We start from the raw sequence: 26788 nt of genomic DNA, 5'->3' as shown, positions 1-26788 counted from the left end.
TTGTCTCAATTAAAAAAAAAAAAAAAAAAAAAAGTTTTTCTGTGTAGTCTTGGTTGTCCTCGAATTCCCTCTGTAGACCTTGAACTCACTGAGGTCCACCTGCCTCTGCTTCCTGAGTGCTAGGATTAAAGATGTGCACCACCACCACCTGGCCACATTCTAATTTTTTAAAGATGGGTAAAGACTTTACACACTTGTTTGAAACTAGACATTATGTTATATATTATATAATGCTATGATTAAACTATACAATACTATGCATTCGTTGTTTTTGCCAGGGAAGTGGTTCATACCCTACAAATCACAGCACTTGACATTTGAAGCAGGAGGACTGCCCCAAGTTCAAGGCCAACCTGACAAAGGCTACAGAATGACACTTTGTCTCAAAAGACTAAAAACAAGTAATTCCTTGCTGTACATGTAATAAATTTATTTTATAAAACACCACCCAGTGTAAGGGACCACTGCAACACATACTCCAAGGCAGAACTGCAACCTAACTGACTACATATGTGGTACCTGAAGGGTTAAGCTAGCTTCTTTGCCAGAGGATGAGAGGGCCAGCAGCTGGGCCACAGTGGGAGTTCCTGGCTCCAGCTGGCTTCAGCCTGGATCAAGCTCCACGCCCAGGAACTGGCACCTGGGGGAGGGGTCTGGACAGGTGGTACCTACAGTCCCAGGAGACCTGTTCTCTGTGAAGGGGGGGATCCAATCAGCTCCTGTCAGAGCTCTCCCAGCTGCTAAGAAGTTTGTGGGTGGCAGGCTGGAGGTGGTGAGAAAGGGAAGAGAGCCCCAGTGTCAGGGTGGGGGTAGAGAAGGAAGTGGGTGGGCTGGGCTCAGATGGGGGGGAGGCTGCTGGGATTATCACCTGCTGAGAGTGAGATTAGGTTTCTTGGGAAGGGCTCTTCCAACTAATACTGCCTAGAAAGCTGTCTCCCAGTGGCTTTTCTCTGCTGGACAGATGGTGTCTGAGCTGTCTGTCTCTTGGAGGGTGGGCTTTGTGAGGTACTGGTGGAGGTAGGGTGGAGCCCAAGGCCTGCTCTTCAAAAGTCTGTTAAACCTTGGGACTCCCTGCCTTCCAACAACTCCAGCCTGTGCTACTCTGATTCTGAGTCAGACAGTACCCTGAGTCTGTCACACAGTTTACTCCCACTTAGTCTTACAGCTCAGACGAAAGTCTTACATTTGAGGAAACTGAAGCTTGGTAAAGTTAAAACACTTGCCCAAAGTCAAACAGCAACTAACCAGAACTTGAATGCAAGCAGTCCAAGGCCCCATCCCCAGCAGAAAACCATCATTTGCTGTGATGTATTATTCTCCTGCTCCCTATATGGAAGCAAGTTGCTTCCAATTGTTCAGCCCAGATACCTGGACCCTCTCTTTCCTTTCCTCCTTCCTCTCAGCCAGTCACCATCAAAACCAGTAAATCAAGCTCTGACCATTCCTCACCACTTTTGTCATACCTCATGTTGTGGTGATCCCCAACCACAAAATTATTTGTTGCTACTTCATAACTATAATTTTGCTTCTGTTAAGAATTGTAATGTAAATATCTGATATGTGACCCTAAAGGGGTTGTGACCCACAGGTTGAGACCCCTGCTTCAGAGTGACCAGAGAGATTCTCCTAAAATCTAAGTTGGATCTGGTCATTTCAAAACACCTCCATGCCTTCCAGCCTGTTCTCAGAATAAAAGCAATGTTCAATGTGCTCTACAGGCGGACCTGGCTACAGGTTACTTCTCAGGCTCTATTTTCTTTTCTTTTCTTTTTTTCCCCTCAGGCTCTATTTTCACACATTCCTTACTTCTCTGATATTAACATATTTGAAGCTCTTTTTTTTTTTTTTAATTATACACTTGTTGTTTCCTCTATTTCAATATTCTTTTTCCTAATACTTGCATGGATCACATGTCATTCAATCAGGCCCAAGGTAACCTTATCTATCAGAGGCCTTTCCTAACTAACCTAGCTACAATAGAAATCTTTCCCCTTTCCCTTATTTTTTCCTGTGGTCCTAAGTACTATCTGACATGTTAATGTACTTAATCTTTCTCTCTTAACGAGAGTGTCAGTTGAATGACAAGAGAATGCTCACACTGTTTGCTCAACCTTTAGCTCAATGCCTGACATACAGCAGGAACTCTGTGTTTGTTAATGAACAAATGAATGAATGACCAACATCCCTCAGGAAATGACTCACGTTAGAGGGAGGAAGGCTGCCATACCCTTGGCTTTTTCTTAACCCTGTGACCTTCGGTAGCATAAAAGCAGTGGTTAATGTCCTTCCCTGTTACAAAATGTCCTGGGTACATACCATCGTCACTGTGTCATCAACTTATGCTTGCAGGCATATAATGTGTATACACACAGGGACATAGGAGTTGGAATACAGGACTGATTCTAAGAGAGGGAATGAGTGTGGGCACTTAAGAGACCAGGATCAGTGAACTCTAGGGCACTTACTTTGTTTTGTCATTGCTGCCCTGCCAAAGTCCCTTATACTACACACTTTGGTTTTTATCTTCATGGATAGTTGAGGGGGCTGATACATAGTTATAATCACCACAGAGGCAGGATGACTAAGTTCAAGGCCAGCCTGGACTAAGTAATACTAAGATGGGATGGGGGTGGAGAGAAAGTTAGTGGAAGATTTTAAGCCAACAAAACAGTTTGACCTAAAATCTTAAAAGGCTCACATTTGCTGGGTGAAGGGAGCCAGGGCAGAGCAGGGAGACCATGGAGGATGTGGTTTCCTTGACTAGGTGAGAGTCATTCCGACTCTTAGCCTTTGGCCTGGCTATTTCCACTGCAGAAAGCATAGCCTGGGCTTCCATTTAGCTGTTCCCATTAAGGCACCTTGTCTGTTCTGCCAACACCCTGGTTAGGTGGGTGTCAGCAGAATCCACATTTTACAGGGAAGAAATCTGAGGATCTGAGACACAAAGTTACCTGTTAAAGATTATACAGTAAATGATCAAGAAATCTGACTACAAAGGCTGGTAAAGGTGGTAACAGAGAAGCCCTTATTTACTGATGGTGGGCATACAAACTAATACAGCCATTATGGAAGTCATAGGAGGTTTCTCAAAAATTTAAAAATTGAGCTAACATATTACCCAGCTATACTACTTCTGGGTATCTGCCCAAAGGGCTGCACATTCTATCACCGAGATCCTTGTATAACCAGTCCCTGCTGCTGTACTCACAGTAACAAGGAAATGGGACCAGTTTATATGTCCATCAACAGAAGAATGGATAATGAAAATGTGATATACATAAAGCCCATGACAAGGGCTCACTCAGTACCTGTGACTCCTCCAAGCACTGCTCTCTAGTATGCTCTTCCCTTCCCCCAGCTTCTCATTCCTATAGAGACCAAGTACTCTGCTGGTGCTAGGCTCTTGGCTCCTGGTCCCCTCTCTTGTCCCTCTCTCACTGGCCCCCATGCTCCGTTTAAGTCTGGACTCTTCTTCCAGTTGCCTCTAGCTGTACTCCCCCTTCCACATAGAATATATATACACACAATGGTACTTCATTCAGCAATAAAGAAAAATGAAATTATGAACTTTGCAAGGAAATGGATGAATCTAGAAATTATAATTTTAAAGTGACACAAACTCAGAAAGACAAAGAAAACCAAAAAAAAACCAAAAATCCCACTCTCATAAATGGATCGAGCCTGTACAACTGTGTATGCATGTGTAAACTGGTATAAATATGGGCAGAGCCTAAAGAACTAGAAAGGAGACCAGGAGAAGATAATAGTAGGTGATGAAGAATCAGAGTGGTGGGCAAAAGTACATGGGAAAATAGAGTAGGGAGAAAGGTTAAAGATGAGGAGAAGGAGAATCTACTAAAACACACTGTTCTGGATGTTATAATCATCTCTAATACTGTGTGTTGATTTTAAAAATAAAAAATATGAAGAAAAAAGCTACACAGCAAATCACCAGCCCCTAGCCTCCAAAGGTGTTCTATTTCTACCTGAATAGACTACACCAATCAACCATCTAACCAGGCTCCAAATTCTAGTTCCAAGCCAACCTATCCCCAAAAGCCTCACCCATGCTTTTCCAATGGACCTGTCCTCTGTTGAGATCATATCAAAGGGGCTACCTACCACTTACTGAGTGCTCTTTCCAAACTCATCCGATCATGCAATCCTCCTATCTGGACCTCTCCAGTAGCCAAGACTATATGCCTATGGGATTGCACCCAGTTCTAAATGCTTCTAATGTGGTATCTCATGTGATACTCCACCTACCCAAGGAATCACATATCCTGATGACATCTCTTTTACATATAGCACCAGAGTAGCTGAGTGAGGCGAAGTCACAGGCAAGTAAGTTTGGATGCTGTTTTACTATCACAGAATTAACCCATCCTTTATCACTGTTAATGTGTTCCCTTCTCACTTGCTTTGCTTTGATAGAGTCAATACACAGCTACAGCTATCCTGGAAAGCACTATGTAGGCCAGGCTAGTCTTAAACTTGTGGCAATGCTCCTGCCCCAGTTTTCAAGGTGCTGATATTACAGGAATGAGTCACCAAAATAATAATAGTAATAATAATAGTAGCAGTAGTAATTTAAAAATATAAAAATAATGTGTATGTCTGTGTGGGAGTCTGTCCATGTGAAAGAAAGATCCTGTGAAGCGGGAGTTACAGGTGGTGTTGGGAGTGAACTGGGGTCCTCTGCAAAAGCAGGAAGCATTCTTTTTTGTTTGTTTTTGGATACAGGGTTTCTCTGTATTGCTTTGGAGCCTGTCCTGGAACTAGCTCTATAGACCAGGCTGGCCTCGAACTCACAGAGATCCGCCTGCCTCTGCCTCCCAAGCGCGTGCATCACCAATGCCCAGCTGAAGGAAGCATTTTTAACTGCTGAGATTTCTATCTCTCCAGATCCCCACTTCTTTCTTTTTGAATAATATTTTTCTTTTTGTTCATTGGACCAAGAGAGAGCTCCAACAGATGACATTGTGGTGTTGCTCCACTCTGAAGCATTCAAGTTTTTTGTTTGCTTGTTTGAATTCTCCTAATCAGACTCTAAAAGCCTTAAATTCAAAATCTAAATCCACAAATAAATTTTGTTTGCACATCTATAGTGCTGGTCTGAGCTTAGGACTTAGGCAAAAACAAAAACAAACAAACAAACAAACAAAAAACCCAGAAGGGTCAAGAGTCCACAGAGTTAAATAAAGGCAGAAAAGAAAACCTTGAGACACCTCCTGTCCTCAAAAACAGCTTTCTCACCAAAATGAATCTTTTAAGCCAGACATAGGACACACCTAGAATCCCAGCAAAGGAGGCTATGAGTTTGAAGCCAGCAAGGGCTATAAAGTAAGACTGGAAGAGGAGAAGGAAGAAAATGCACTTTTTAACGATTTTGTTTTATTTTATTTATTTATCTTTGGTTTTCGAGACTGTAGCCCTAGCTGTCCTGAAATTCACTCTGTAGACCAAGCTGACTTTGAACTCAAAAGATCAAAGAGACCTTTTATTTATTTTTTTAAATTTTTTAAAAAATAGATAACACAAAATAAATAATAGGGCCAGGCATGATGGCACAAACCTTGAATCCTAGCACTTGGGAGGCAAAGACAGGTGGAACCTAAGAGTTCAAAGCCAGCCTGATCTACATGTAGAGTTCCAGGAAAGCCAGGGCTACATAGAAAGACCTTGCCTAAAACAAAAACAAAAAAAAACATGGTCTTACTATACAGGCTTGACTGTTCTGAAACTCATTATATCAGTCCTAGCTGGCATGGAACTCATACACCGCACTTGACCTGCCTTTTAGCTTTTTGTTCATTTGTTTTTGAGACATGGTTTCTCTATATAGCCCTGGCTGTCCAGGAACTCAGGCTAGTCTTGAACTGAAAATTCATCTGCCTCTGCCTACCAAGCACTGGGACTAAAGGCTTGTGCCACTATACCTTGACCCTTTTTTGGCTCTTAAAACACTGAGCACTGTAAGTTCTAGCCATGACCCCATAGACAGGTGGAACTCCCATGCCCGAACTTCATTCTGGAGAGACTAGAAAAGCAGGAAGGGGCAATGACTTTCAGTTCCCGTAAGTCTACAGCCAACAGCTGATTCAGCTAGATGATGTCACCTTCACAGACCTCCTGACAAGCAGCTGAGAGGGTAAAAGCAGGAAATCAGAGGATACTGAATGGCTAAGTTCAAACATGCCTCTGGCAAAGGCCTACAATAACCCTAAGCTTTAGAACACCCCTTACAGACACACTTTCTCAGCTGGCAGAGCAGTACATATCCCTCAATACTCTAATTCCAAGATGCTTCCCAACCTTGTTTCTGTGTTTATGAAGCACACTGGGAAGAGCAACAGAATGAAGCCTGGCTTTGGAGAAAAGCTATCTGGGTCCAAATCTAGGTTTGTCTTATATAAAAGTAGAGAATCTTAAGCATGTAATTTCATTTCTCTGGGCCTCTATTTCCTTACTGAAAAGAAAATAGGACCACTTACTGCTCAAGTATATGCCCCAGTGCTGGGGAAGCAGAGACAGGAGGATGCTTAATTGGAGCTTGTCAGTGGGGCAGCCTAGCCCCTACTTGGGAGAGCTGCAGGCAAATGACAGAACCTGTCTTAAAAGGAGGTAAACAGCATTCCTGAGGTTGATACCTGAGGTTTTGTCTTTTAGCCTTCATAGGCATGCATGTGTACACACATACAATAATAATACACACATTAAGAAAAAGATATACATGGCAAGAAGAATACATGCAAATTACTAAGTATACACTTGATACTTGATGAGCATTCAAAAGGTAGGCAGACTGGGCTATAGTGGTTCACAGCTTTAATCCCAGCACAGGCAGAGATAGGCAGATCTGAGTTCAAAGCCAGCCTAATCTACAGAGCAAGTTCCAGGAGAGTCTGGGCTACGCAGAGAAACTCAGTCCTGAAAAACAAACGTAGTTTAAAAGAACACTGTTAATTCTTAGTAGCTTCAGTTTTGTTGTTGTGAGACAGGGTCTTGTGTAGTTCAGGCTGGCTCCCGACTCATTATGTAGCTGAGGATTATGATAGACTCCTCTTCCTGCCTCCATCTCCTAAAAACTGAGAGTATAAAACATATGGTCACCACATCCCACTTTGAATTTAGGTTCTAAAAAGCCACTCTGGCTGTAGTGTTGAGGCAGATGTGGTTTTCTATGGTCTTGATTTCCTCTCTCCTCTCTCCCCTCTCCCCTCCCCCCCCCTCTCTCTCTCTGAGACAGGGTTTCTCTATGCAATAGCTCCAGCTATCCTGGAACTTGCTTTGTAGACCTTGATGGCCTCAAACTCAGAGACCCACCTGTTTCTGCCTACTGAGTGCTGGGATTAAAGGCATGCTCCATCACTGCCCTGCAATCAGATCTTAATCAGAGCTCTAATGTGGGTAGAAGTTTCTGGATTCTGGTGTACACTTATCTGAGTACATGCTGGGATTAAAGGCGTGTGCCACAGGTGCTTGATCTCCTTTTATTAATCCTTCTAGACTCTCATAAACTGGACAAGAAGAAAAAAAAAAAAAAAGAGAGAGAGGATGTGGAGAAAGGGGAACACTCTTCCATTGCTGGTGGGAGTACAAATTTGTACAGCTGCTGTAGAAATTTGTATTATTTCTCAGAAAATTAAGGAACAACCCACCTCAAGACCCTACAATACCACCGTTGGGTGTGTACCCAAAGGAGGCATTCATATCACAAGGACATTTGCTCAACTAAGTTTATAGCAACATTATTTGTAATAGCCAGATCTTGGAAATAGCATAGATGACCCTCAACTGAAGAATGGGTAAAGAAAATGTAGTATATTTACACATTGGAGTACTACTCATTGTTAAGAACCCCTGATATATGAAAATTTGCAGGAAATGGACAGAACTAGAAAAAAACCATCCTAAGTGAGGTAACCCAAAACCAGAAAGACAAATATAGTCTGTACTTACTCACAAGTGGATACCAGACATAAAGCAAAAGATACCTAGCCTACAATCCATAACCCCAGAGAAGCTTGAACCCTCTTCCAGAAACAGATGGAAGCAGATGAAGAAATCTATAACTAACCAACGGACCAATCTCCTGGAGTACAATTGAAGTGAGGGGGGAGCGATAATATGAACAAATGAGTCAAGACCATGATGGGGAAACCCACAGAATCAGCTGACCCAAGCTAGTGAGAGATCCCTGACTCAGTTCTGACAAATGGGGAACCTGCATAAGCCCAAACTAGACTCCCTTAATATAGGTGACAATGGTGCAGCTGGGACAATATATGAGGCCACTGGTAGTGGGTCCAAGATCTAACACTAACCCACAAACTGACTTAGTGGAGCCCATTCTATATGGAGAGATACCTTGCTCAGCCTAGACACAGGTGTGGGGGTGGAGAGGTGCCTTAGTCTGCCTCAACTAGATGATAGGACAGACTTAGTAGAACTTCCTAGGGGAGGCCTTACCCTTTCAATGGAGCAGATGGGAGTGGGGAGTAGAGGTGTAGGAGGAGAGGAGGGAGGGGGAACTGGAATTGGAATGTAGAAAATAAATTAATAATAAAAAAAGACCATTTAAGGAAAAAAAAAAAAACAACAAAAAAAAAAAAAAAAAAAAAAAAAAAACTCCAGAAGAACAGAGGAGATAGGAATGATTTTCTGCCCTAGTCAAAGGGTAGGGAATCTTTGGTTCCTTGCTCTGTAAGTAGAGGGAGTGGCCCACTCAGGGAAGGGTGAGAATCCTAGCTCAGAAAATATCCCAAAGCCACCTGTATTGTCTCTGCCTCCCTTGTGGTAGTTTCTGCCAATGACACAAAGCTCTGGAATGCAACCCCCCTCAACACAGGGACTCTCTCTCTCTCTCTCTCTCTCTCTCTCTCTCTCTCTCTCTCTCTCTCTCTCTCTCTCTCTCTCCCTCTCTTTCGTTCACAGAGTCAAAGCTGTATTTTGTAGTCCTCCCAGGATCTGGTTCAGAGCTAGCCTACAGGAAATGGTCGATAAAGAGCTTCTGATTGATTAATGAAGAGAGGGAATATTCTCCACCATTAAGCAAATATTTATGAGTACTATGTTGGTCTCAGGGGATCTGAGGTGATTAGGATGGGTTTCTAGTTTTGTTTTGTTTTTTTTTCTGAGTTCAGAATCAGCAGAGAGAACAAAATCAGAGCTACAGTGATGGATACAACAGCTACAGCAGCAACACTTGCTAGCAACCCCTCACCCCCACTCCAACCCAGGACTAAAAGGCTTCGAAGACACATTGCTTGGATTCAAAGCATGACTTTATCTCTTACTAGCTACATTTCTGTGATCACTTTCCTTCTCTGTGTTTTCTTTCTCCTCTGTAAAATAAAATCAACAGTAATTCTTGGTTTGAGATTTTCTTTTGTTTGTTTTTTGAGATAGTTATCTCATGACCTGAGTTCAATCCCTAACACTCATGTGAACAGCCAGGTGTGATGGAATGCACCTGTAAAAATACTACTTGATAGATGGAGACAGGCAGGTCCCTGGGGTTCAATGGCCAGCTGTTTAGACTAAGTATCAAGAGACCATGCTTCAAAATAAATAACTAAGTGGCTGGATGGTGGTGGCACAGAGAAACCCTGTCTCAAAAATAAAACAAAAACAAAACAGAACAAAACAAAAAAGGAAAGTGCAGAATGACAGAGAAAGATAGTTGAAGCCAATCTCTGGCTTCCCTGGCTTCCTTAACATTTGCACACACAGGCAAGTACACACAACACACTGATACAGCACACACAAACAGGAAGAAAAAAAAGAAATGGAGCAGCAGGTAAGTGCTAATGCCCACATTCAAACTTGAAACTGCAATTCTACAGTCATGCTTCGAACTAAAGCAATCTCCTTCTCATAAAGATCTAGCACAAGGGACCAGAGAGATGGCTTAGCAGGTAAAATGGCTTGCCACAAGTCAGGGCATGATGGTACATTCCTTTATTCCCATTACTCAGGAGGCAGAAGCTGGTGAATCTCTTGAGTTTAAGGCCAATATGGTATAAAAGCAAGTTCTAGGACAGACAGCGATACATAATGAGACCCTCTCTCCAAAACCAAAAAGTACATCATACAAGTGTGATGACCCGTGTTCGATCCCCCCAAACCACAAAAAGATAAAGAACTGACATCAAAAAGCTGTCCTCTGGCCTCCACACACTTGTTATAGCACAGACGTCTAAACACACACATAATAATGATGCCAATAATCATGATGATGATGAAATAAAATAAAAAGATTTAGCAAAGCATCACAAGCAACAGAGGCCATACAAAGGAAGATCTGCTCATCAAGTTATTAATAACTCTGAGCTCTGAAAGGGCTCAAAGGGTAAGATGACAACTGCAGGCTTTGCTCTAGCTTTCCACACTTTTCTTGAGGTTTAGAGTGCTAATGTTGAACCCTATCTTCTACTAAATCTGACCCGGAGAGTGCTTCAGATGCACTCCACCTGCACGGACAGGCAGGCAGGATGGACTTTGTCTGATCCTATACACCTTTCAGTTTCACCACTTAGCCACCATTCTGGGGCCTCATAGCTGCACCTGCTCAGCTTGACCCAGTCCCAGGAGACCCAGAACCCTAGACTTGGGCTTCCTCTCTGTCCCAAAAGGTCATCACTAAGAGACTCCCTAAAGACATCCCCGACATGATATAACCCCAAGGGTTTTATCTGAGTGTGGGTGCTGTGAGTAAAGGGAGTAATAGGTAGAACAAGAGGTAGCTATTCTTATTCTGAATCAGAGGTGAGTGTGGGATGAAGTGTTCTGGCCCTGGGTTTTTTATGGAAGTGGCACTGCTCTGGGCTGGGTAAAGTTCCTACTATTACCCTAGCTGGGCAGGCAAGGCCATCTGGGGTTAAGAGCCAATACTCATTTCTACTTACCATTTTGAGTCACTCAACAGTCTGAGCTTGCCTGGTAATTTCATGGTGAAGGGAATCAGTAGCTAAATTAGTGACTGATCAGCCACACAGTGAAAGAATTGTAAAGACCTAGAATTTGGTAAGCTTATTTTCTGCACTAGGCAGTATATAGGGCACTCTACACATACCAGCCATCCTTAGGAATGTGTGCTAACCTGGCCATTAGATACTTAACCACTAAGTGGTAGGTAGGCTCAATGGTAGCTGGTAAGAGTGAATAAAACAATCTGGTGCTCAATAAACTCAAGAGCTTTCTTATTAGTTGCCCTCAACACACACCCCAGTGAAACAAACCTGTCTAGAAAGAACTATTTCCCCTTTAGAGATGTCTAGGCTTAGAAAGTAAGCTTGTCCAAACTCATGAAAACATGGAAATGTTAAGTCAAGGTTTCTTTCTTTCTTTCTTTTTTTTTGTTTAATGCCTGCTGGTTCAGTGAATGAATGAATGAATGACACAGCTATGGCTGTGGCCTTAGTCAAGGAAGAGTAACAAGACCAAACATTTATAGTTCTCAAAGTGCTTTTTCACTTATCACCTCCTTGGGCCTCCCTGCCAGCCCAGGAGGGAGGCAAAGTGGGTGTTATCTTTGTTCAACATGAGGCGACAGGCAGAACTCAGGCAAGAGGCTTATAGTCATTGAACAAACAAGAAATGAGGCCACCCCAGACCAGTTCCAAGTACCCACAACACATCACATAGTTTAGTTATACAGATATAGAAGCACCCAATGTGTGCTAGGCATACTCCTATACACTTTAAATGCTCAACTCATAAATCTTTTAGTCATTAAATATGGAGGGGGTCTTCCATCTTGAAGAATGTTGGCAAAGATTTGAGAAAATACACCATATTGCCAAATGCCTAGTCAACAACATGGTTGATATCAAGCTGTGTACAAGTTCAAGTTCTGACTTGAGGCCCAGGTCGGGGAGGTGGGGATAAGCTTGTGAGCCAAGGCCCTTGATTTCCTAACTCTTGGGCCAAAGGCTAGCTACATCATCTGTAGCTCAAACAGAAACTCCCAGAAGGCTTCTTTTAACCTCAGCACTCAGGAGGCAGAGGCAGGAAGATCTCTATGAGTTTGAGGCCAGCTTGGTCTACATAGTGAGTTCTGGGCCAGTCAGGGATATATAGGCATAGGGCAACCTTGTCTCAAATGAAAAAAAAAAAAAAAAAGAAAGAGAGAAAGAAAGAATGAGAGAAAGCAAGCTCCAACAACAATCACAGCAACGTGATTATCTGTGATAGCAATGGTGTAATAGTAATAGCAGTAGCCGTCACACTGAATGAATAGTAGTGTATGCCAGGTTCCATGCATCTTAACATGTCTGCAAGCTCAGCAGAGTGTATCCTTGCTGTGTTTTCAAAATCATTTTACTTATTTAGTGTTTATTTTGTGTATGGGGCAGTGAGTGGGATGGCAGCAGCATGCCCATGGAGTCAGAGAACAACCTGGGGGAGTGGCTTCTCTCTACCACATGGGTTCTTCAAATTGAACTCATGTCATGAGGATTTGTGGCAAATGCCTTTATCTATTAAGTCACCTCACCTGCCCTGCTCTTGTTTTGTTTTTGTTTGTTTGTTTTTTTTTTTTTTCAGACGGATCTTACTCTACAGTGCAGGCTAGCCTTGACGGCATTCTTCTTGCCTTAGCCTCCCAAGTGATGGGATTACAGGTAGGAGTTATTAGTTTGAGACAAGGCTAGGCTAGCTTAGAACTCCTTACACAGTCAAAAGTGACTCTGAACTTCAGATCCTCCTCAGTACTGAGTTTCATGACTGTGTCACAAAGCCTTGTAAAATGCAGTGCTTGGGATCGAGCCCAGGGCTTCCTGCATACTAGGCAAACACTCTTCCAACCCTACTGAACCTAACTCTTTGACAGTGATCATCAATTTTCTCCTAAGGAGATAGTGGCAAGCCAAGTACCATAAATACCAGGGAAAGGGTGTGGAGGCCTCCAGAGACCCTAGAATCTTTCTCACCCATCTAGCTGTAGTCTCAACCATTTTCCACAGGTTTGGAAACAGGGTCTCTGCGGGGACTAGCTGGTCCTGAATTCAGTCCCGATACCCTCTCAGTAGCTGGTTTTACCATCCTACTGAGAGAAGAAGAGGAGACAACTTATGCTCAAGACAACAGAATTTCTTTCTTTTTGTCCCTCAAGGAGTATGTAGCTTCTACTGGCCATCCATCCACACCATGCCTGGAGAGAAGTGGAAAGGGTGGACTGGAGAGGCTTCTCCTTGGGCTTGATAGACTTGATAGGACAGCCAAGAAGAAGCCTATTGTCTGGATCCTCCCTTAGGCCACGAGCCTCTGCATGTGACAAGGTGCATGTTCTTCACAAGGAACTGCTCTGGGCAACACCAGTGTACCTTTTGGACCCAACAAGTCTCAAGGATGACAGACTGCACAGCCCTGAACTGCAAGCTAAGGTAACTATTTCTAAGCTTTGTAACTAGGTCATCAGGTTCCTGTAGAAGCCAGCTGTGGCTAGGGGAGGCAGAGGGAAGTTTTGAAGCCTACCAAGATCCCTACTTCCCCTCAGGCCCCACCCTCCTCGAAATCTGCACCTGCTCTCAAGCTGACCCCTCCCCCTAGTAGGCCCAGCTGTCCTGGCTCCCAGGGCCCCTCTTGTCCTTCCTCGCATGGGGAGGGCCTCTTTAGTAGAAGACACCTTCTTGTCTGTCACCTGAGACTTTCAGAGGAGCTAAAGAAGTAGCCGCCTCTCTGGAGGGTAGTTTTGCTCTACCAGGGCAAGAAAGCTGGGTCTCTTTGGGACTGCCAGGGCACCTTGCTGGCACAGTCACAGCAGGTGGCAGGAGACAGGTGATGTTTACCCTACAAAGGCTAGAGTTGCCAAAAGGCTTCAATCAATCCTTTGAATCTGCACCTGGCTTTGAGCCCCAAATAACAACCAGGGCAGCCTACCAGATCTGCACGTCCCAGATGCCTTTGACTCTTCCCTCTCGCAGCTCTGCCTGCTGAGTCCCAGCTGGCAAGGGATTCTTTCTCCCAGGAGTTACTGGAGACCTAACTGCACGCCATGGGTGCTCTGGGTCTCTCCCTTTTGAATCTGTCACTACCATAAGTTACTGCCATCCCTGGCCTGCATCAGTCTGCGCTTCCTTCTGCCTGACCAGCTTCACTGCCAACCCAGATCCTCTTCCGCAGAAGTTATAGTAGACAGCTCACCATCTCCCAGTGTTTCACATGCACCCCTCAGATCTGGCTGGCTGTTTCTCACCCAACTAGCCTGTCCCAGCCACATTCCTTTCACCTATTTAAAGCTTTCACAGGCGGGGTGTGGTAGTGCAAGCCTATAACCCCAGCTACTGGGGAGTGTGTCATAGGAGGACTGAGTTCCTGAGTTCCTACAGAAACCCTGTTTCAGAACAGGCAGAAATGGCTGGGACTTTAGACAGAGGAAAGAACATTTGCACAGTATACTTAAGGCCCTGGGGTCAACTCCCAGCATCCAGGGGCGGGAAAGAGCAAAGAAGCCTTTGTGTTCCACATCTTCTTAACAGGTATATGTCAGGCAGAAGGCTATGTGGTCTACACTACAGCCAGTCTCTCAAAAAATATCGGCCAAATGTCACCTAATTCCAAATATTCTGTTAGATGCTAGTTAACAAAAGAAAACTTTCAAGACAAAGGCCATATACTCTGGGAGCTTAGGTTTCTCTGAATTAGACAGTAAACATGTAAACATGGGTGGCCTTTGGGGAGGCCTGGAACATGGAACCCTAAATGATAAAAAAGGGAGTCCTAATCAGACCTGAGGTGGCAGAGTGACTTTCAACAGAGGAAAACCATGGAGCCTTGGGAGGAGAGACCCATTCCATTACCTTCATTTTACAGACAAGGGAATGGAGACCTCAGCATACAAAGCTACACTGCTGAAGTCCCCAACAACTTTCCCCATTCTCACCCTTGGCACTGGATGTGGAAGTCTAGCCTGGCAATGCAGCTGTCCTGGGGCCAGGTGGAAAGGTGATGATGCACTGAGGGTGGAGGCCTCTGAACAAGTAATCTAATGGGTAGTGATGGTAGAAGTGGGACCATTTGGCAGAGGCCCAGACTACCTGTAGGATGTAATCAGTGGTGTGGCCCCTTCCACTTGGAGTCTACACCACAGATTTGACACAAGCCATTCACCAAGTGTTTGGAGCCTAGTCCTGATTGGGATGTATTTGCTTCCTTGGGGACTGACAACGTAGTACTATATCTAGTAGTAACAACCCTCATGTTCACTGAACAGACCCTAGCCAATCCCCTGCCGAAGCCTGGGCACTGTGCCAGGTACTCAGGATAAAATAAACCAGTCCAGGTCTGCAGAAAAAGCAACAACATAGTGGCATAAGGAGAGATTTGGGCACATGGCATACTGTCAGACTGTGGTCTGCCTCTTAGAAGATGTGTTACTATGGAGGTCTCTGGGTCTTGGATGTACCCTCTTCACACGGGAGCAGTTATAGAGAACAAATAAGACGATTATGTCAAGGGCATAAACACAGCACCTGGCATACAGCAAGCAAGCACTCCACACACAACACCTGTTATTATTCCTAACAACACCCAGGCATTCACTCATTTATGCCTTGCTTACTCTGGTATGGTTGGCATTATCCTCTCAGGTTTATGGATATGAGAATTGGGTTGCTTCACATGTGAGTTGAGAACTTTGTCTACTGGTTTGTTAAAAGAGATTAATACATACTGCTTTAGCTTGGCTCTGAAATATCCCTCAAAAGTTTATGTGTTACCCAGGCACAGTGACATATGAATGCAATCCCAGTACTTTCCAGGCAGAATGCAGTAAGCTCCAAGTTAGCTTGGGGTACATACTGAAACTGTCTCCAAGCAAAAAGAACACCCCCCCCCCACCAAATCTCATTTGTTAAAGACTTGGTCCCTAACACAATAGTCTTCAGAAGCAGGATCTTCAGAAAGGGGACTGGATCATGAGGACGGGTGTAATTGTGGGTTCACTGACTAACTGGGATCAAACGGTTTTATTCAGAGACTCCAAGGGGAGAGGGGCTAAAGAGGTCTGCTCAACCTGACATCCCTGTCAGGGTAGATCTCCCAGACCTCTTCTCATCACTACAGAGCAATTTGTAATTTTTGTTTATTTTGGTTTTTTCAAGACAGGGTTCCTCAGTGTAGCCTTGGCTTTCCTGGAACTATCTTTGTAGACATGGCTGACCTCAAACTCACAGAGATCCTTCTGACTCTGCCTCCCAGGGCTGGAATTAAAGGCCTGAGCTATCACTGCCTGGCCTGGTCAATGGGGAAAATGTTAGAGGGAAGCATTCTTTTCCTAGTGCCCTCTCTCTTGTGCTCTTGAAGTAAGCAACTCTGCTTCACCATTTGTGGATTTGTCTCACTACTCATAAATCAGAGACAATGGAGCCAAGGGCCATGAATTAAAGCTCTGAAACAGTAAGCGAAAATAATCTTTCCATCCTTTAAAACTGTGTCTAGACTGGAGTATTCTGTCCCAGCAACAGAAAGCTAACACACTAACTAAAATGAGCCCTGCCTGGCTTGTCTGGGAGCTGAGGGGACAGATAGATGATCACATAGACTAATTCAAATGGCAAGAAAGACTCTAGCCAGTTCCATGGTGTGAAGCATTGAGACGGAGCACCACCAGCAGCCATGTCGTCTCACTCACCACCATAGCTAAGGCATGTTTTAGCATTTATTGATTTAAATTCAATGAATCCAGCCTTAGGAGAGGTAGATAGCACTAGTAACAGCAGGGTAAAGGCCAGACACAAGACTGGGGCATGGTGGGGGGACATGCCTGTAATCCCAGGAAGCATAGGAAGAAGGATCAGAAGATCAAGGTCCTCACTAACATAGTGAATTTGAGGGCAGCCTGGGATACACGAGACTCTCTTGTAAAAGCCCCTGACCCCCAAACAAACTCCAGGCCAAATGGGACTCTAACTCTGACAAGCTCTAACTCTTTAATTTCCTCCCTAGAAATGTGAACAAAATGGTCTGGTACATTAGAAAACACTATCAGGTATGTAAAAGGAATTGTCAGTAGGCTGCAGACTGCTAAGGTGGTACAGTTTTAGAAGCTAAAAACTCTGAGTTGGAATCCCAGCTCCTCCAGGGATTGGCCCATGAGGCCTGAGCAATATCATTTTTCTTTCAGTCTCAGTTTTTCTTAACTATAAAATGAAGATGCTACCTACTTTGTAGGCCGTTTTAGAGACGAGAAACAAACAGACCTGGTATCAAGTCCTGACTCTACTTCCTATACAACCCCTTCCAAACAGCCAGAAACGTGCCTCCCAGGCTTTGCCCAGCACTAACTGCTACTTCAAACAAGCTACTTTACTCCTGAGTCTCAGTTGTGAAAGGGGCTAATAATAGTACCTACTTCATCGGGTGCTGCTGTGAGAATGGAATCAATTAGTACTTGTAGCGCACACTGAACAATGCCTGGCATAGAGTAAGCATTCAATAAATGTTAGGTGCTATTAATAGCAATGTTAACAATAATATTAATCACCAAGCGGAATAAGAGGGAGGGGCTTAGTTCTGGGACATGGGCATCCCATGGAATAATTCCACAGAAGTACCTGGACATGTGCCTGCAAGCAAGCTGTCAGCCTGTGGGAGACTCTTCTATGAAAAGGGCATGAGGCTGGGCTCCTAAGTCCCAAGCCCACTGACCAGGGGCCAGCCTCTGGGGAGACCAGTCAGGTCCCTCAGAAGGGACACTGTGTTCCCAGAGGTTGTGTTCCAGGCGCTGCCTGACTCTGACTCGGGGAACAAAGGCACATGTGTGTGGCCAGGGTGGAGGGAGGGGAATGTTTCCCTTTCAAGAGTTGGAACAAAGGATCTGAGGCATAGTTGAGTGCATTCCAATCTCCTCCCAGGCCAGCTCCCATTCCTCAGATGACTGTCCAACAAGGTTCGCAACCTTCCAGCTTCCTCCTGAAAGGTGACTTGGGAAGGGGCAGCAAGGTCTGTCACTCTGCTCTGTCATCAATCTCCAAGAGACAAAATTTTAAGTGCAGAACCATGGATACCTGTCTTAGGAATCTCTGTTCTATTCCTGAATGGGTAGGAACCCCTGGGAGAAGTTAGTTCAAGGATGACAGAGGGAACTCCAAGTGACAGCTTTAATGCCCCTCTAGGGGAGCGTTACAACTGATGGAGCCAAGGAGACAAGCCAGGAGTCCTTCGGACTGACCCCCACAGCCTAGCGTCAGTTGACAGAAGCACCAAAAGGGCATCCCCAGTTCTAAGGGGAAGATGGCAGGTTGGAGGGAGAGGCTTGGAGAAGTGGGAAGGGAATGAGAGCAGAGAAAGTGACTGAAAGAGGAAAGGGAGGGGCATACAAAAAGTAGGGGGCACGCCTCTTGGGACATTACTTTCCAGTTTCCACATACTGCTGCAGGAATCTGGCTGCTGGGCTGGGACAGGAAGCAGTCTATGGAAGTCATGGCAATGGCATTTCCTGAAGAGCGCAAGAAAAAGCTCTAGTTCCGAGGGGAACTCTGCTCTCTATCCAGAGAACGCTGTAGCTTAGAGCCAGTGTAGGCCTGGCCTGAGACACACTGGAGATAAAACCAAGCAGCACAAGGCCCTAAAAGTGGCTTCTCTCTATTAAAACAGTGACTGAAGGAGCCCAAACATTATGGCAGTACTGCCTAGATGACTGTCACCGTTCTGAGCACTTTAGGCCAAGAATTGCCTTTCTGAACCATCCACCAAGCCCAGGTCACACATCAGGTAACCAGTGGAGTCACTGCATCTCTGAGCTGCCTGCTCCTGTGACACAGAGATGGCACTGTCCTGATCACCAATCTGCATGGCTAAAGGTATCAATAAGGTAGATATGCTAAGTGCTTTGTAAACTGGAATGTGCTGTCAGTGTGCACAGAGTCTTAATCTTATGAGGCCAGTGACAAATCTGTGATAATACTGTGTCCTGGACAGAAAAGAGCCAGCCTAAAATAACTGTTGTAGAATAGCATTCTTGGTAAAATCTGCCATAGAGTTGAAGACCTCTGAGAATCAGGGCTCCTAGGATGTCAATTTCAAGATACCACCATCATGAGGGAGAAAATGAAGTATGGGGCTAATGTGATCTGGTGACAGACTGAATATGGAGAGCTAAGAGAGTATGTTTGGATCCTTAACCTAAGACCATTGAGATCTTGGATCACCAGGGCATATACACACTAGAGCTCATACTGTGACAGAAGGATGCCATGAGAATGCACTAATGGGTAACTATGAAGAAAAGAGAGAATGAATGCTTTGTGAATGAGTCAAGAGTTCCATGGTACAGATAATCAAAAGTATTACATCAATATGATGTCAGGCCCTCCATATCCCAGGTACATGTCAATGTTTTATCATTGCTCTCAAGATTCAGGAGTCAAAAGAGACTGGGTAAGTTAGGATTTTAACTCACTCAAGCTGCAGGTTTTTCAGGCAGAAACAGAAGACTAGAGGGGGGCCATTTGTAAAATGTATTTGGAGAGAAGTATTTCTGAAAAAGAGAGGTTATTTATTTAGGCATAAGTTCACTCTATAGCTCAGGCTGGCCTTGAATTCATGATGTAGTCTGGGCTGGCCTCAAACCTAAAGTAATCTTTATGTCTCAACCTCCTAAACTCTAGGATTATAGCCATGCACCACCATGCCCAGCCTAAGTGGGACCTCGTTCTATCTAGACTCTCCAAACAGTCAAAAAACATGCTTCAATGTGGTCAGACAGACCAGTCAATACACCATGTGCAAAGCTGGTCTCCTCTTGTCTCCTCTCATTACCTCTATCGTCATTTAAAGCCCAGATGCCTTTTCAACTGCCAGTGGCACCAGCTTCTTCTCTTCTCAAGGTGAAGACCTGCTTCCACCCCTACAGAATTCTGATCATAACCTCCCTCCTCTACACCTTGGCTTCTCTCTCACTCCAAGCCAAAGCCTCAACCTACCTTGTAATGTTCTGTGTTCTGGTACCCAGGGCTCCCCCCCCCCCAGGTTTCTTTGACTTCATCTCCTTGATGGGAAGCAAAATCAAAATAAAACAAACAAAACAAAAAAATCTCCTCTGTTCCCTGATGCTTCTTCAGCCAAACTGACCTCTTGCCATCATGAAAATGCCAAGCATCTTTCCTCAGTTGCACCTTCTACTTGAAAAGCTCTCTATATGTACCCAACCACATAGTGAACCATCTCTTCTCCTTCAGATATTGGCTCAAATACAACCTTCAGGTTATTATCATTTGTTGGAGTTCTGGAGATCAGAACATGTAAATTTGGCATACTTGAAGCTGGTTAATCTGAGAAATCCACACTCAGAGATGTATAGGAGTGTTTTGTATAAAAGAAACAGCTATAAAGAAATTTGCTACAAAAAGTATTTATATCAGTTATCAGTTTGCTCTACAACTTTTATTACCTGAGACACTTCTATCTAAATAAGAAAAAATATCTATTCACTATAATTTGCAGCTGAACCTCTCAAAACTTGAATGGTCACTGTATGAATCCCAAACCTTATTCCTTCCATATATTTACTTACTTACTGGTTTGAGGCAGTCTCACCATGTAGCTCTGCTTGGCCTCAAGCTCAAAGACCTGCTTGTCTCTGCCTCTTGGGTGCTGAGATTAAAGGCATGTTCGCCCAAACTCAGCCTCCTCAGGATGCTACCTCAATCATGCATCTACCCATTATGAGATTGGCTCTCGTGTATGCATGGCTTATCAAACTTTTTTTCTCCTGTTAATTTGTCTTATGTCAAGTTAATTCATATTCTAGCCAAAGAAAATCAACAGGCGAAGTGTAAGATATTTTTCATTCCCCTACATCTTGGCTGTTCACTTTTCAAATTTCATTTATTTACTTACTATTTATTTGCTGGGGGAGGGGCACGCCATGAACATATATGGAGGTCAGGGTATAACTTGCAGAAGTTAGTTCTTCCCTTCCACCAGGCAGGAACCAGGGATCTAACTCAGGACATCAGGCTTGACAGCATGCACCTTTACAAGCTGAACCACCTTGCCAGGCCCTTTGACTAACCTTTTTAAAGTACTGACTGTCCCATCCTGCCTTGTTTTGCATTCTCTATGGACCAATATGCTTTATTTTATTCAGAATACCTATTATCAGCTGATATATAACACATACACAAATGCTAGAAACTGAACTTCGGTCCTCTGGAAGAGCAGGAAGTACTGAGCCATCTCTCCATCCCCTAGACTATTTCATATCATGGGACTGCTACAGTGCCCAGTCCATCACTGACAAAAATGTTGTTATACAATCGTGTGTGTGTGTGTGTGTGTGTGTGTGTGTGTGTGTGTGTGTGTGTATATATACTCATCTTAGCTTGCATATATATGTACAAGCATACAGAGGCCAAAGGTTAACCCTAAGGATTGTTCCTCAGGAGCTAGCTACCTCATTGGCCTGGAAGTGACCCGTCAGGCTAGGGTGGCTGGCCAGCAAGCCCCAGAAATCCCCTTGTCTCTACCTTACAGCTTTGGGATTATGAGTGCACACCATTGTGCCTGGCTTTTTTTTTTTTTTAAACATACATTCTAGATTCTGGTGATCAAACTCAGATTCTTTATTTTTCTTCAAGCTGGCCTTGAACTCACAGAGATCCCTCCCCTGCCTCTGCTTTCTTAGTGCTAGGACTAAAGGTGTGTGTCACCACACCCCTGCCAAACTCAGAATCTTATGCTAGCATAACAAGCATTTTACAGGCTGAACCCTATCCTCCATTACGTATTTTTTGTTTGTTTGTTTTTTTCTTTTGGTCTCTTCACCAGAATGAGCTACATATGGCAAAAACTTTTGTTTTTTTTCCCCCAGTAGAGTGGGGGACTCGATAATTTGTAGAGGAGGCTCCCACAATTATTACTCTGACCTGGCTAGGTCCTTTCCTCAGATACTCAGGATCTCTTTCATAGGTGACTACGATACCCAAGACCTGTGTTCTGGGCTAAGAGAACCAATTTAAGATGTGGATTCTGCCTTCAAGAAAAGAGGACCCTGCAGACTTAGGTTTGAGACTGGGGATGGAGACAGATCTTGATAGACTAAGGTTGTTAAAGATGTTGTTTCTGTTGAAGAGCAGGCTCACTGGGGATTATCCTTAAATCTAAGCACAGGAGGATGCCCAAATCCATTGGCTTTAGGACAAAAGTCTGCTAGGAAAAGGGGTCAGCTAAAAACATGGCTTCACACAGCCCAAACAAAATTGGTGGTTACCTACAAGAAAGCGAAGAAACTCCTCCAGGTTCCACTGGGGCCCCCTGAAAAATACCTTGGTAATTTTCAAGCAGAAGATAAAGAGCTCCATGTTGCTGCTGGGGATATTGCTTTAGAGAGTCTGGAAAACCCTGTGATGGCAAAAGAGTTTTCAGAGTCACCTAAAAAAACGATACCAAGAAGAAGTGGGTGTTTCATGGGGGAGCCCCCAGAGACACTTCTACTTCATTTGGAGACCTGAATGAGATTACTAAAAATTTTGTGTTGGGATTTCTGATGGGGCTTCCCCCAAGAAAACCACAGAACTGCCAAATTTGCAAATGGAGCTGAGGTGTTTCAACTAAGCACTGAAGAAGCCAGAATAGGTTAAGAGGCTGCAGCTTGGATAAGGCCAAACTAGTTTTTCTCCTAGCTATGGCTCCAAACACCCCCACCCCCAAAAGAGTTTCATCACTGAGGGTTAGGCTTAGTTTCTTAAAAAGTAACCCCAGGGGGCAAAGTTCAGAACCTTGAGGGAGGACGCTCATTCCTGAGAAGAAGTGTGTCCACCCTACAATTAAGGTTAGGGAAGGACTTTTATTCTGGTGGCTGGCTATCATTATTCCATTTTACAGGTGGGAGAGACAAGAGACACAACAGGTTCAGCATTTTTCCAAATGACTGGGCTGTAGTATGGCCAGAGGCTGGGGTTCCAATCCTTAGAGCATCACCCCACAATTAACAGAGATTCTGGAGCAGGCCATCTCCCTGCACACATGACACTCTCAATGATTGACAGGGCTGAGATTTTTAATAATGAAACACTAACAAGAACCCACCATGACTGGGAAAACTCGTAATGCCACTCAGCACTTGCCATATCTGCGTTTTACTAGTGCCACAATCTGAGGTTGCCACATATTTGGGAACCTGCTACTGATGATAAAGACACTGTTCTCAGATGCTTGAACAATGCTACAATTACACCTTGGAATGAGCACGTTCTACAGGCATGTTTTTCTCAGCCCTGGTTTTCTATGCTAGTCTCTCTGGATTATTACTTCCTGAACAAGGTATGGATGGAAAAGGTTTAGACTCTGAAATTAGGACAACTTCAATTTAAATTTCTCACTCAAGATACTTTGTTGGCTGAGAAACATTTAAGCTCAGTCATTTAGCCACAGGGACTTTGTGTACAACCTGGGAATAAATCCACCTACCTTGGAAAGTTACTGCATGGAACATATGAATGACCGTATATTTCCAAGATGGAAAGATAGTGTCTAGCTTAATATAATAACTGCTCAGTAAACTGGCTACATTAAATAAAGGATGAAACACAATGCTGAATACATGAGAGGTACTCAAGGCACTAAAGAAAGGCTAAGGTCTTTCCCTTTTCCTACAGGGATGCTAAATTCAGAGCACACCCTGAGGGAACTACCTGAACCACCCAAACTCTACAACCTCCAAGCTACACCCCCAGGGAAGTCTGGGGTACCATGCAGCAGCATCGGTGCAGCTCAGAGGGCGTACCTAAAAGGAAATGGGCAGGTATCACCCACCAAGGTTCAAATGACAGAGTGGAATGTTCTTTACCCCCTGGTGTCAGGGGAAGAATGTGAGCCCAGAAATGGCTCTGCCATAACCGGCTCTTCTACACACATTCACCCTCTGCTCACCAGGCACAAGCGGCAAGTTACCAGGTATGTTGCCCAGCAGGCTCTGGAGATTCTTGGGTGAAGAGGTGGTGGTAGATGGAATTTTAATCAGTGAGAGCTGATGAACTTGCTCTAAGCTGCTGCCTTAGATGAGTTTAGCATTTTTCCAGGTGACTGGAACATGACATGCAATATGGGGCAGCTGGCAATTTGCAGTTCTAGTAGCCTCTGTAGAGGCTGGCTGACCCAGCAGGTGCCTCTTCCATCTGCCTACTGTTTATAGCTGGCAAGAGCCTACCTGCTATTAGGACCACTAACTAGCTAAAGACAGTAACTAAGTGGTAAGAGTCAAAGGGCCCAGGTTTACTTGGAGATGCTTCAGAGGGTGTGTCTGAAGGGCTGGAATCCTGTCCCTCCTGTAATCAATCAGCTGAACAAATATTTGCCCCAAAAGAGAATCAAAGCAAGAGAGAATGAATAGAAGAGGTCATAGCACAAACCAACAGGAACTATTTAATCATTTATCTCCTCAGGGAGTTCATTTACAGACTAACTTTCAAGTCTGGCAATCCTTAGCTTAAAGGAGACCACCTTTACCTCCGACAACTCCATCCTGGTCATCTGACCTCTACTGACAACTGACCTCTTTGCCTTTACAAGAGCTACTGGCGGGGAAGAGTGGGTGAAGTTTCAAAGAAATGGGAAACTAGAGACGGGATGGGTTTCAGGGCAAACCCAGGAGGTCTCTGGCTCAGTGGTAAAAGCAAAGTGCTTGCCCCGCCCTAGGCCCAGCCTATGGACAACTGAATTCTTGACATTCCCGAGTCCATGGTGCATGGCCCCTTCCACCTCACTTCCTTCAATGGATTACTTATTTTCCACAGTTTGTCCATTTTCTACATATTCTGAGGGGACTTCTCATAAGCCCAGAGCTCCCCTATTCAGGAATGGAGTTCACTACAAAGGGTGAAAACTGCCTACTAAGGTGAGTACTGTGAGGAAGCTCTCACCTCTATGTCACCCTGACTAGGTGACAAGCAGGATTCTCTTAAGAGAAGGCTCTCACTCTGCTCACATTATCTCTAAGAGTCACAATGCTCTATTAAGCAAGGAGAGCTTGCCACATTTTTTTTTCTGTGTTAGAAACTAAGGCTCCAGAAGGTAAACCAGCCTGTCCAAGGTCACATGGCTAGTTAAGTCACAAGGCCAAGACTCACACCCACATCCAGGGTCATCAAACCTTAATTTCCTATGGAGTCTCACAGCTGTGGTTCTTGCTCTGCCAGCAAACACCACTCCAGTAAAGAGGCCCCGGGGCCCTGACCAGAAAGGCAATAGGCACAGCAGCTGGAGATCCCCAACTGACCCTGGGCAGTGAGGTGCAAAGTCCTGGGGCTCAATATATGACACAGCAAGAGCTCTACAAACAAGGCACCCGTGCAGAAAGTTGCACACTTTGGGGAAAACGAACTTAGCAAAACCACAACTGGCCCAGGCCACCCTTCTCTAAAATCAATACTCAGCCACCCAAGTCATTGGGGGCTCCTGACTGGCCAAATGGCCCGAGTACCATGCATGCAAGTATACATGGGCCTGAGGTTGCCAGCTCTCCAGTTTCTCCAGGTATTCTGTTCATCACTCCCAGCCAAGGTGACCCATTATGTGAGAATGAGCAGAAAGCAGGGAGAACTTGTCCCTCTCATAGGTTTTGAGCCAAGTAAACACACAGGCTATATATTTTTCTTTGCTGAAAAATTGAAACAAAACTATGAAATTGTGGGGCCACAGGGGTAGCCAGAATGAAAGATGCAGGTCTCTCAAGAACTGGGTCATCTGTATTTCCAAAGTTAACCTCTTGTGTTGAAATGAAGACAGGCAGGTTTCCTGAACAATCAACATCCTCAATAACCATGCCATGCAACAGAAAAGAGACCAACAAGGGCAGTTGGGGATCTCCAAAGATGACACACAGACACACAAGGGGCGTGGTTCTTACCCAGCCGCCGTTGTCCTGGATCCAAGGCTCTAGGTGGTCATTCAGGTAGGTGGCCATCCAACTTGCGATCCGACTCACCAATACCTGCATCTCCTTGTCTACGCTTTCCACACACAAGGCTCCACCGAAGGAGAAAAAGGCCACAATGCGACCCCAGTTTACCCCATCCCGGAAGAGTTCATTCACTACCTGTTCAAAGCTTTGATATGCAGTCCCTGGGGTTATATGAAGCTGGGATGTGAGATCGCTGAATGCCCGCCGGTACCGCAGTTCAAACTCATCACCGGCCTCTCTCAGCGTTTGCTTCACTGCTGCCATGGGGATCATCTCCCGTGCATCCAAACTGCTGCTGTGGCCCGTGGCTCCATTCACCGCGGGGCTGTCCGCCAGGTGCCAGGATGGGTTGCCATTGATGGCACTGGGGGTCTCCCTCTCTGATTCAGTTCCTTCTGGGGCCTCAGTCCTGTTCTCTTCGACATCACTAAACTGGCTCCAGCTGTACCCTTTCTGGGAGAGCTTGTAGGAGAGAAAGTCAACCACTAGCTCCCGGTTGCTCTGAGACATTTTTATAATAGAGATGGGCTCAACCAGTCCATTGTCCAAAACACCTGCTCACTCACTGGGTCTGCTCTGTTTAGCGACTCTTTTCCAGGATCCAAAGCCAGGATAAGGTTCTGAAGAGAGAGAAAGAGCTTCAGAAGAAAATTTTAATATGCATGTCATTTACCTTACAATATCCCATTCCTCCTCCAGGTACCAGAATTGGTTTCTTTGTGGCTCTTACGAAGGTCTGAGTCCAGGTTCTAAGGGACTTCGATGAAGTCAAATGGAAAGGACCAGCCAGCTTTGAATTGTTTCATCAGCCTCTTGTTACTACTACCACCCACCCCTTTTTCTCCGAAATGCCTACCTCAAAAAGTCACCCCCATTGGCGGC

General features: G+C 44.7%; 1 protein-coding gene across 7 annotated transcripts in view; it reads right to left on the bottom strand.

Moving 5' to 3' along the window:
• The window catches only part of Bcl2l1 (BCL2 like 1), a 50741-nt gene that overhangs the window by 22553 nt on the left and 1400 nt on the right, over positions 1-26788 (bottom strand). For 6 of the 7 annotated variants that reach the window (XM_051193398.1, XM_051193390.1, XM_051193408.1 and 3 more), the window contains exon 2: positions 25853-26526. In XM_051193398.1, the coding sequence (XP_051049355.1) occupies positions 25853-26416 (564 nt within the window). In that variant the 5' untranslated portion in view covers positions 26417-26526. Of the gene's footprint in view, positions 1-25852; positions 26527-26609; positions 26746-26788 lie in introns of those variants that run through there. The other variant, XM_051193426.1, reaches the window with a different exon arrangement.

Source organism: Phodopus roborovskii, unplaced genomic scaffold (assembly GCF_943737965.1).
Source record: "Phodopus roborovskii unplaced genomic scaffold, PHOROB, whole genome shotgun sequence".
Classification (NCBI taxonomy): Eukaryota; Metazoa; Chordata; class Mammalia; order Rodentia; family Cricetidae; genus Phodopus; species Phodopus roborovskii.
This window is presented reverse-complemented; position numbering and strand designations above follow the sequence as displayed.